This window comes from Grammomys surdaster, unplaced genomic scaffold (assembly GCF_004785775.1).
Source record: "Grammomys surdaster isolate TR1022 unplaced genomic scaffold, NIH_TR_1.0 194, whole genome shotgun sequence".
NCBI lineage: Eukaryota > Metazoa > Chordata > Mammalia > Rodentia > Muridae > Grammomys > Grammomys surdaster.
In genome coordinates, this window is record NW_021604639.1 from 11,412,377 (window position 1) to 11,424,871 (window position 12,495).

Consider the following 12,495-nt stretch of genomic DNA (forward strand, 5'->3'; position numbering starts at 1 on the left):
TTGGTTTGGTTTGGTTTGGTTTGGTTTGGTTTGGTTTGGTTTGGTTTTTTTGTGGTTTTGTTGTTGTTGTTTGTTTGTTTGTCCTTTTAGACAGGGTTTTGCTGTCCTGGAACTCTCTTTGTAGAACAGGCTGGCCTCAAACACAGGCTGCCTCTGCCTCCTGTGCACTGGTATTAAAGACTTGTGCCATCTCTCCCAGCTTGTGTTAGCAGTTTTTAAAGGATCACCTGAATTGTATAAACTGCTAAAATGGAGTATGTTGTGGCCTAGAAACAAACTGAAAGAACTTCATGTGTGGCTTTGGTATCCCTTAAAATTGAGAATCAATTTTCAAAGTTATTTAGAATTCTTATTTAATTGGGAGTAGTGTCCACAGAAACCCGAAGATGACATCAGGCTCTGGACACTTCCCACCTCCACCCCTGACTCTGAGATGGAATTCAAAGCCATTTTGAGCTATCTGTTATCCAGGTGCTGGGAATCCAGGACTAGTATGCCAGCTCTCCTTCTTTACCATTTATTAACAGATACACTTTAGTCAGTAAAGCCAACTATATGACTTATATAGTATCATCTCAAGTTATGTTTATTATATTTTCTCCAAAACTAAGGAACTATAGTATTTTTTATGAGCGCTCCTAAGCAAAGGGGTCAACACACTATATACTTAAGGTTCCCATTCATACATACATCTATCATCTGTGGCTCTGGCACTCTATAAGAAGAGTTGGAAAATTTAAGGCAGAGATTTCCTTGACGGAAAATGTTTGCCAACCTTTGGTTGGTTTTCTGTTTTTAATTTGGAAATGTTAATGCCTAAAAAAAGAAGTGTATAGAATATACTACCACCAAGATCTGAGTGTTAAGTTAGACCCTGTGGTTTAACCATTAGTCATTTCCTTGCCTTGTACTTTATTTTTTTTTTTTTTTTTTTTCTGGTTTTTTTTTTTTTTGAGACAGGGTTTCTCTTTATAGCCCGGGCTGTCCTGGAACTCACTCTGTAGATCAGGCTGGCCTCGAACTCAGAAATCCGCCTGCCTCTGCCTCCCAAGTGCTGGGATTAAAGGCGTGCGCCACCACTGCCCGGCTTGTACTTTATTTTTTAAATGGTATCCCATTTAATGGTATCCCAGAACTCTCTAATCTATTTCCTATTATTATTTACACCTCCCCCCCACCCCCCGCAAGAAAATAAAGAGAAAGATTATACTGATAAGTTTCTGGGTCACCCACACACATACACTTAAAACTGTCTTGTCTTTTCTGCGTAAGGTGCAGAAGTGCTGACTGCACAAATTGTACAGAAAACCAGAATAGAAAGAAAAAAACAAGAAGCTTCTATATCTAAAGATGTTTCAGTACCTACAAATGCTAAAAGGGCAAAGAAGCAAGAGAAGTCTCCGGGTAGAATTGCATCACGGCCTAAGCCACCCATGAAAAAGTCTCCACAAAAACGGAAGGTAAATGTAGGAAGAGGCCGTCGAAATACCAAAATCAGAAAGCAGCTCCAAACTGGTAAGAAACGCTCTTGGAATATATAATAGCAATCGAAATACATCATAATGCAAATAATTTGGTTTCTTTTTTCTTATAAGTTTTAGATTTATGTATATAAATGTTTTACCTGCATGTATGTCTATGCACCATGTGCATGTATTGCTTGTGAGGGCCAGAGGAAGGGGTCTGATCCCCTAGAACTAGAATTAGTGATATGTGTGAGCCATCATGTGGGTGCTAGAAACTGAACTCCAATTCTCTGCCAGAGCAACACGTGCTTTGAACCACTGAGCTATCCCTAGCTCTGTTTCTAAGATAGAAAAGTAAAGTAACTTAAAATTAAATCGCTACCTTTTACACCAAATGCATTATTCTAGATTGTTGACAGTTTTGAGCAAACTACATATAATTCTTTTTAAGTAATTTAGAAAACTAAGATTCAGACAGTAGCCTCTAATTTCAAAGGCTGAACATGAATGTTTTTAAGTTAAAGTATAAACATCCTTATTTATGACTAAATATGCTTGCAAGCATCTGCTAGTGTTTTATAATCAGTTAGAAAAGGCTGTAAGGGTATCTGAAAATAAATATAAGTAGTAATCAAAACTATTTCTTTAAAAGATAGAATTTTAAGGTATTTTACTTTTGTTAAACTTATGTACATAAGCTAAACGCTGACTGTGTTAGTCCTATATTTCCACCTGCTAGAAATTACTTCATTTTTTCTTTTTTTAAGATTTATTTTATGTACATGAGTACAGTGTAGCTCTTCAGACACACCAGAAGAGGGCATCACATCCATTACAGATGACTGTGAGCCACCATGTAGTTGCTGGGAATTGAACTCAGGACCTCTGGAATTGCAGTCAGCACCCTTAACTGCAGAGCCATTTCTCCAGCCATAGAAATTACTTCTTTATCAGAAAGTACAGTTGTCACCTCCAGTTTAACCTTGATAACAACTGAACATAAAACATCTTACCCTTAGGAATATTTCTCTTAATTTTACTCTTTGTATGTAATGTGTTTCTTCTTCCAAGTTGTAAATTGTTTTCCATTTGTGTGTGTGTGTGTGTGTGTGTAGCTGCCATAAAGCCCTTGTAGAGGTCAGAGTAGTCAGACAGTAGTCAGTTCTCTCCACAGTATAGGTTCCAGGTAAACAGTTTGTCAGCCAAGCACCTTTACCCTACTGGCCATCTTGGCAACTCCAAAGTCTTACTAGCAACACTCCATTTTTGATATTGAGTCCTGTTAGTATGTCCTCTGTTTTAACAAGGAAACTTGATTCTTTCATCTTTGTATATTGTATATAATATTCTGTCTTATTTCAGTAATCCTACTTTCTCCCTCACCCGTTACTCCGTGCATGTGTGTCTTAATGATTTATTATTTTGGGGATGGGGGGTTTTGAGTTTTTCAATGGAGCCCTGGCTATCCTGGAACTTGCTCTATAAACCAGCTGATCTTGAACTCAGAGATCTTTCTGCCTCTGCCTTCTGAGTGCTGGGATTAAAGGCATATGCCACCACTACTGGCCATTTTTTTCTATCTTACAGATGAAATTCAGCACAAGACTTCTCTTGGAGTGGCAGGATTATAGATGAGCTTTAGTATGTCTAAATTCTTCTATGTTTCTTGATTGAAAATGCTTATCCTGAGCCAAAAGTTAAAACAACAAAGCCAAATGTTTATCCTGTCCTTCTAAAGTGCATAGGAATGCAAATTTGATTTCTCTCCTTGTTTCTGAAGGGAATTTATGATGCAGTCTTCTCCTGTGGCTTCTCGTTGTTTGGTTAGTCTCTGTATTTTCACTGCAGTTCTTCCTGGTTTTGTCCAGCAGAGTTCTTCCTTCATAGACATTTTCTTATGCTTTGATCCTCACAAATCTCTAATTCTTTTTTGTTTTGTTTTGTTGTTGTTGTTTTGTTTTGTTTTGTTAAGTTAAGGTTTTTTCCGAGACTGTTTCTCTGTGTAGTCCTGGCTGTCCTAGAACGCACTCTGTAGACCAGGCTGGCCTCGAACTCAGAAGTCTGCCTGCCTTTGCCTCCCAAGTGCTGGGATTAAAGGCATGCGCCACCACTGCCCAGCTTAATTCTTATGTTCATAATAACATAGAATTTAATTCATTCTCTTCTAATCATTTGATAACTGAGTTTATAAACAGAATATACACTTACTGCCTTTTAGACAATGTTATTCCTCCATTTTTTTAAAAAAAGATTTATTTATTGTATGTGAGTACACTATTGCTCTCTTCAGACACACCAGAAGAGGGCATCGGATCCCATTACAGATGGTTGTGAGCCACCATGTGGTTGCTGGGAATTGAACTCAGGACCTCTGGAAGAGCAGCCAGTGCTCTTAATCACTGAGCCATCTCTCCAGCCCTATTCCTCCATTTTTTTATCACGTGTTCTAATCTGTTTTCTTTATTAATGTTTGGGAAGCCAGGGGAGCCTGGCATGATGGCTCATGCCTTTATTCCCAACATTCTGGAAGCAGAGGCGAATAGACTCTGTGAGTTCAAGGCCAGCCTGATCTACAGAACAAGTTCTAGGACAACCAGGGCTACATGGAAAAAGAAAAAAAACTGCTCAAAAACCCCAAACAAACAAAAAATAAAAGCCTGGTGAAATATGACTGGGCTGGGTCAAATTTGAAAATTGCTGATCTATAGTATTTTAACTTTTGAATAAAATAAATCTTGAAGTCAGGTTTTTTTTTTTCCTTTGACTATTCCTTTTCTGTCCTTTTAAAAGTTTATGATACAGTTTTTTGCTTCCTGAGTTATCACTTGGCAGTATTATTATCTTTGTCAAAGACAGATTATCATTATGTTCTTAAATTTTTTATGAGTTTAAGTGTTTTGTCTACATACATGTGTGTGTATTACATGCATGCCTGATACTCAGTGAGGACAGAAAAGGGCATCAGATCTCCTGGTACTGGAGTTCCATATAGGTGCTTAGATTTGAACCCATGTCCTTTAGGAAGAGCAGATAATCTCTTCTTAACCTTTAACCATCTTTCTCACCCCGGTTGTTATATTTTTAATTGATTGAGAATCTGTAACAAGTCAATAATTATTTTAAATAATACATTCTTATACTACTTTTCTTATCATCAGTAGTCATTATCACACTAGCCATAGCTTACAGGTTTTATTCTGTATAAGAAATGGATGAGTATATGGAAACTATGATGTTAGCAGAAGTAGACCAAAATCAGTGTCAGTTAAGTACATTAGGTCATAAAATAAATTCAGTGTTTCCTTTTTTTTTTTTTTCGAGACAGGGTTTCTCTGTGTAGTCCTGGCTGTCCTGGAACTCACTCTGTAGACCAGGCTGGCCTTGAACTCAGAAATCTGCCTGCCTCTGCCTCTGCCTCCCAAGTGCTGAGATTAAAGACATGCGCCACCACTGCCCGAGTTCAGTGTTTTCCAGTGTATCTAGAGAGCCATCAAGAAAATTCTCTGCTTTAGACTCTTTTCTGCCCTAAGTCTCTTAGATTTTTTATTTTAAACAACTAAGCTGTGTTTGATTAGTTTTTCCTCCAACACTTTTCATTCTAAATGCTACATGATAGGCCAGAGGTTTTTCACTCCTTAAATGCAATAATTAATTACATGTATAAACTGCCCTTATATAGGCAGGTTGTTGATTCATTTCACACCTCCTATGATTGATGATAAAGACTTCATTTGGCTTTTCTCTACATCCATTTGTCTGCAAACGGAATTCCTATATAGTATAGTTGTGAACTTTGTTTTTTATAATAACAGCATTTAAGAAAGGTTAGTGGCTGAGCAGTGGTGGCACACGCCTTTAATCCCAGCACTTGGGAGGCAGAGGCAGAGACAGAGAAACCCTGTCTTGAAAAACAAAAAACAAAAAAAAAAAAGAAAGAAAGAAAGAAAGAAAAGAAAAGAAAGATTAGTGTATAGAGGATGCCTTGCAAACCATTGGAGAATGTAATTTTTTTGATAGGGACAAACATCTTATTACAGAAAGAAAACTATTGGGAGAGTGCTTCTAATGTTTTTTACCTATCATTATAAAGCTAAACATCTCTATTTTGAACGTAGTTGGTTTTTGGGAAATGATTTCTGAGAAATTGTGCTAGCAAACTATATAATACATCAGATTTTAACTATTTGTAAGCACACTGTAGACAGACTCTGGTGTTTTGTTTTTCTATCTTTTCATAAATCTGTTGAATTGACTGTTAATTTTCACTTAAGATATAGGAATATGCAGGTTATTCTAAGAAGAACATTACATCTGTCCTTTTGTGTTTTATTCTGAAGCGGAAAAAGCAATTGCTTTACATCTTCAATCAGAAATTTCATCAGATGGTCCAAAAGATGAACTTAACCCAAATACATCTCAACAAGAAAGTATTGCGGTAATTCCTAAAGATCCTCCTGAACACTCAATTACTGGCTGTGACTCCCAAGCCCTAAATATGTTAGCTGATCTGGCATTAAGTTCTGCTGCTGCTTCTATACCATCTTGTAAGCTCAGGAACCTTCCTTGCTTCTCTGAATTGCCACAAAACAATGTTTTACTCACTAAAGAAAATTCATTGCATGGTGCCTCTGACCATGAATATCATAAGGGAGTTAAAAGTCAAAAAGCTGTACTACTACCTAAACCATACTCTAATGAGATTAGTTCACAGTCAGACTTAACTCATAGTCAAGAAGAAAACTCGGTACCTTGTGCTCAGCCCCTTGCTGTTGCCCAGCCAGCGTCCCATGAAGAAGCTCGAGAATTCTCAGATGCAAGTCAAAACTCTGTTGTTGTGGAACATTCCTATGCCTTGCTCCTTGCTGAGCAGTCAAAGAAACATCTGCATCAGAGAAAGCTACCAAGCCCTGCTTTTGTAAAGAATGGGACAAAAGGCCCTGAAGCTGGAACACCTATAGGAAAGGTCATGCCATTTCGGCATCTACAGAACACCTCCCCTCTACAAAAGCATTCTGAAGATTCATTGACTAAGCGCAAAAGTCTGTTTATATCTTCGAGCCTTAAAGAGTTTTTTTGTTCTCATACTGTTCTTAGTTGTGACGGCTCCTTTAAGATTACTTTCAAATGTGAAGGAGAGTATGTATTCAGCTTAGATAGCAAATATACCAGCAACCCATTGGAGAAAACTGTTGTGAGAGCATTACATGGGTAAGTACTACAAGGGATACAGGTTTTTGTTGACAGCTGTGATAAGATGTAAGACTAATGGCTGACTTTGGGGAAGGATAAAATAGTATAAAGTATAATAGTATAATTGTATAAATTATACAGTGTCAAGTGTGTGTTTACTGAGAGTTGACAATGACAGATTTAGCCATTGTTGATGATCACATGGAGAACTTTTAAATAAATTTAATCTTGTAAATGGATTTTCATTTACAATGTTTGTTAATAAATAGGAGTGAATTATTTTAAATGAATGAATGATTCTATAAGTTTTCCCTAAGAAGGTGGTGGTAGCACACATCGTTAATCCCATCACCTTGGAAGTAGAGGCAAGTGGATCTTTTTGATTTCAAGGACAGCCTCATCTACAGAGTAGTTCCAGAACAGCCAGGGCGACAAGGGAAACCCTGTCATAAAAAACAAAACAAAGAAGATGAATCACGGCAACAGTAATGGATTTATTAGCACTACAGGTTTCTAGAGATTAAATTAATTAAAATGGCCTTCTTAATTATTGCCTCTTGTAACCTGGAATAAGTATGTGCTTCTAGGCAGTGATTCCCAGTCCATTGTATATACAGCTCATTTAGAAATCTCACTGAGCTGCAGATTCTGGTGCATTCTGGGGTTTATATCACAAGCTTCAAGATGTCAGTGGTAGATTAGTCTGGATAGTGGTTTCTGAGTATGGGTTTAATGGAAGCTGTGTCTTGAGGGTTATTAATATATTACCAGGCTTTTGCAGTGACTTGCCTGCCATAATAAATGGTAGCCATTATTGTTAACAAGAAGAATTAACACTACGGAATGTCATTCAGCATTTGTAAATCATTTTATATTAAGTAAATGACATTCCACATTACCAGATTTCTTTCCTTGCATGTGTTCACCAGGTAGTTGACTTCCTAATTAGTCTGATTCCTGTATAACTCTGCAGTTTTCTTAACTCCAGTTCAGCCCACTTCAGCTGTCTGCTGTCTTTTCCCTAAGGCCAGAAATGTTTTGTATCTTTCCTTATAGTTTCACAACACTATTTAGAACTAAAATCTGAAAATAATATAGTTTTTACTACATTGTCCAGAGAATATTCTAATCATCATACTTTTCTAACTATTGTAAGAGACAAAAATGAAAACTAAGTGAACTAGCCATTCTCAGCCAAACTAAAGTGATAAGAATCTGGAGAGTTGCAAGAACCATTAGTACCACAATAGACAGGCTGTCTCCAGAGTGCGTTTGGGTGGTAGGAAAGACAAATGCTAGACCAAGAATCAAGAGACTCAACTGTTCTTCATATAAGTTTTGTGATTTGAAACAAGTTACTTAATGTTCGTGGTCCTTGGTTTTCTTTTCTTTAAAGTGAATGGGTTATACTTCATAATTATTCGTTAAATTAACTCTTATTGTTTCATATTTGTAATTTTTAAAACAAAAATGAGCACAGAAATTATTGATAGAGGAGCTTGTTTATGATAATGAACTAAAAGTAGCATTATTTTTTGCATTTTCTTTAACATCTCAGACCCTGGAATACTGATTTGCCTGAAAATATGGAAGACGTGAAGCTTTTACTTCATATATGGGTAGCTCTGTTCTACAGCAAAAAGAACAAAGCCATCAGGTCACCTCGAAAGGTAGTAGAACACAAAAACCCAGCAAAATATGTATGCATAAATAGGTCTTTAGAATCTTTGGATCACAGTGAAATTGAGGAGTTTTCCAATGTGGAAAGACCCTCTGTTGGAGGGTCTATAGACCCTCTGTTGGAGACTAAGGAAACACACATTGGTCATGCCACCAGTATGACCTTTCCGGGACCTAACTGCGTGCTTCCTTTCATTAATCCACCAACTACCAGAGACTTGGAACTCTGTGTACAGAATGACCAGAAAGAAGTATTTACAGGGGAGTGTCACCTGGATACTTCAGGAAACCAGAATTTCATCTATTCTTGTAATACTGAGGTGAGATGCTATTTTAACTGCCGGTATTGATCTTGTTTGATGATTTTCCATTTTATATGTAAATGTATTCAAAACAAGGTATTATTTCAGGAAAAAAAATGGGTCTTTCAGCTAAGTAAAGTATTTTAATTCCCAAAACTTAGTCTTTATAAAGTGTTCCTTTCATCATCCACAGCTAGGTTTAAGAGAGAGGAATCAGATATGTAGGAACCCAGCTTGTCACTTACTAGTATTATAATTTGGGGCACAGTACTTAACTCTGAACTTGTTTTAAGAGATGTGACTAACTAGGGGACTAGTTTAGTGGATAAATGGCTTGTTTTGCAAATATATGGACCTGAGTTCAAATTTGTAGCGCCTGTGTCCCAGGCATGGTACTGTGTGCGTCTATAACCCCAGCACTAGGGGAATAGGCAGAGGATAGAGATAGATTAATCAATGGGGCTTACTGACCCTAGCATATTCAGTGAGCTCCAAGACAGGAAGAGAAAATACAAGGTGAGTAAAACCTGAAGAACAGCAACCAAGATTGACCCTTGACCCACACACACATGCACCATAGGAACACACACAGATAACTTATGGTTTGCCTAGATATTAAGTATTAAATGTTAGTAATATTAGTAGTGCTTTGGAGAGAACACTTTGTTTTACTCCTTCACCATCAGCCAGGCCAAATAATCCACATTTTATCTATCATAAATAAGGAAGTGGTAACAAAAATTTTCTAAAGCTCATGGCCTAGGTTTAGTCTAGAATAACTTCACAGAGCTCGAACGGCACCTACAGAGCTTGTTCTCACATTGGGTAGATTGTTGCCATATATGCAGTCAGTGAGAGACTTGAACGGTCAAGAATGAACCTAGGAAGGTGAGTATCTTCAAGTGGCCATCATTGTTAGCAAAGTTAACATATCTGTAGCACTGTATACCAAATAGTCACTCACAGAAACTCAGTTAACTCTGAAACAAAGCAAGTAAAGTGCAAACTGTTAGCTTGGGCTGGAGAGATGATTCAGTGGATAAGAGCACCCTCTTCAGCGGGGCGATGGTGGCGCATGCCTTTAATCCCAGCACTTGGGAGGCAGAGACAGGCGGATTTCTGAGTTCGAGGCCAGCCTGGTCTACAGAGTGAGTTCCAGGACAGCCAGTGCTACACAGAGAAACCCTGTCTCGAAAAACCAAAAAAAAAAAAAGAGCACCCTCTTCCACCATACTCTTGGTGCGTGAGCACGCGCACACACACACACACACAAATTAAATAGATAAATAAGTGAATGAATAAATAAAAGAGCTGTTAGCTTACTTACTAAACTGTAATGAAGAGACTGGGACTAAAGAAATTGTCTAAAGTCACATTATAAATTGCAAAACCAATATTCAGATCCAAACAATCTGTTTGTTTCTGTGTCAGTATCTTTGGATGTAGTTATATGCACATCGATGAATATTTTCTACATAAGTAACTTTTTTTTTTTTTCCTGAAAATGAGGTTCAGAAATTTTGTCTGTTTTCAAGGATATAAATACAATTTGATTAAGAGCAACTATATGTTAGAATAACAAAATACTTACGCAGATTTCAGTTATCACATAGGTTTATACTAGTTTCTTATGATGTGCCTTTTTGTTAAGACAGAAATTGTTTTTGTTGTTGATTTTTCTGAGACATGGTTTCTCTGTGTAGACCTGGCTATCCAGGAACTCGCTCTGTAGAACAGGCTGGCCCTAAACTCAGAGATCTACCTGCCCCTACCCCTACCCCTCTTTTCCAAGTGCTAGGATAAAAGCATGTGCCACCACTCCCTGATTTGACAGAAATAATTTAATGAGACAATTACCAGTCTTAATATTAGGAGTGATTTTTTTTTTAACATAAAATAGAATATAAAGAAGGCTAAGTAAGATTGCTCACCAGGTAAAAATACTTGCCATCTAAGTCCCACAACCTAACTTTGATCCTGGAACCCTCTGTGGAAAGCACACCAACTCTTTAGAAGTTATCTTCTGACCTCCATACATGAACCTTAACAAAAGGAATAATAATAATTTTATTTTTTTTTTTTAAATGAAGTGTAAACCAGGCATGGGGCAAGCCTGTAATCCCGGCACTATGTAAAGACAGTAGGATTAGGAGTTCAAAGCCTGCCTCAGCTATATGTGATCTTATCTTGAAAGGGGGAAGGGAGCCAGGCAGTGTGGCGCATGCCTTTAATCCCAGCACTTGGGAGGCAGAGGCAGGCTGATTTCTGAGTTCGAGGCCACCCTGGTCAACAGAGTGAGTTCCAGACAGCCAAGGCTACACAGAGAAACCCTGTCTGAGAAAAACCAAAAAAGGGGTTGGGGGGTGGCTAAGGGCTGAATATGTCCAAAATACATATTTTTTAAAGTTTAAATATTAAGTAAAATACTCAAAATGCTTATGAAAAACATTCTGTTTACTAGCAAGTTTACCAGTTGGTGAGAAAAATAAAATAATTAAAATGAATAGTTTTTAATAATCTTTAGTATATTCTGGTTAAATATTGAGAAAAGTTCAGGTTGTAGAATACTTCTCAGACTTTACTCATTGACCATCACTGTCTGAAACTCCAAACTTGGGATAGTTTAATATACAAAACTTAAATATGTCAGCACTTAGAGGGCTTTCATATCAGAGCATTCTGGGTTTCAGATTTTCAGATGATAGTTGCTCCAGCTTCTAAGAATTTTGAGGGTGAGGTGGGGTAGTGCTCTTTCTTGGGTACTATGCCTACATATGAAAAGCATGTGACTGAACTATAGCCTTCCCGTGTTCCATAAGTAGACACATAGTGGTGTAAAGAATATTTTAAGATAAAAGGCACTAGAAGCCAATAGCATGTTTTTTGTGGTTAGGTGTCTACTTGGCCAATTTTTAAATAGATGTTATTTTAGGAATATTCCATTGTACCTGTAGTTAAATATATATTTGTTAAATATATATTTAGATATATATGTAATAATATATCGATTGTCACAGCATTTCTTTAAGAGGGATGGTATATTTCAGAATTTTGGTTGGATACTTGCAGGCATGGTGTCATTGGGAGAACTGCAAGAAAGTTCGCAGGTTTCTTGTCACCAAGACTTTTTTTTTTTTTTCCAAAATTGTCCTTTTAAAACTGACATCATAGTTCCTGATTACTCAAGTTGCTATCTCTTTGGTTGAGACAGAAATGCTTTTATGATATTTAAAACAAATCTTCACTTCCACCATATGCTGCTAGACATGGCAGTCTGTGAGCATGGTGCTCCAAATATTGACACCTGTAGTAAATTGTGTTGGTTCTTGTTTTTCAAGGTCTAGACAAGATCATTTGGAGACTTATCAAAACAATTTTCTTTTTTTTTTTTTTTTTGGGGTTTTTTTTTTTTTTTTTTTGGTTTTTCGAGAAAGGGTTTCTCAAAGTAGCCCTGGCTGTCCTGGAACTCACTCTGTAGACCAGGCTAGCCTCGAACTCTCAAACTCAGAAATCCGCCTGCCTCTGCCTCCCAAGTGCTGGGATTAAAGGCGTGCGCCACCACCGCCCGGCTCAAAACAATTTTCTTATCAGAGTTGTTCTGAGATGTCCTGCTGATACTTAATCTAAGTTCCATTTAATACTGTTTAACTCAATCCTTTTATCATATGAAGTCATATTGATGAATTTTCCATTGTTTTGTAGAATAAGAAGCAGTAAAGTGAAAAATAATTTTCTCCAGCTTTAAGCAAAGATACTTAAAAATTTTAGAGGGACCCATACCCTTACTTAAAGGATCAGTTATTTAGAGTACATGGGATAGTAATTATTTACTATCTTGTGAGAAAGTTCCAGATGTC

At 37.2% G+C, this 12,495-nt stretch overlaps 1 protein-coding gene across 5 annotated transcripts in view; it reads left to right on the forward strand.

Annotated features, from left to right (window-relative positions):
• Tasor2 (transcription activation suppressor family member 2) overlaps positions 1-12,495 on the forward strand; it is a 46,651-nt gene that overhangs the window by 21,956 nt on the left and 12,200 nt on the right. For 4 of the 5 annotated variants that reach the window (XM_028769898.1, XM_028769899.1, XM_028769900.1 and 1 more), the window contains exons 11-13: positions 1,273-1,515; positions 5,804-6,674; positions 8,215-8,656. In XM_028769898.1, coding sequence (XP_028625731.1) covers positions 1,273-1,515; positions 5,804-6,674; positions 8,215-8,656 — 1,556 coding nt within the window. The remainder of the gene's footprint in view (positions 1-1,272; positions 1,516-5,803; positions 6,675-8,214; positions 8,657-12,495) is intronic. The other variant, XM_028769902.1, reaches the window with a different exon arrangement.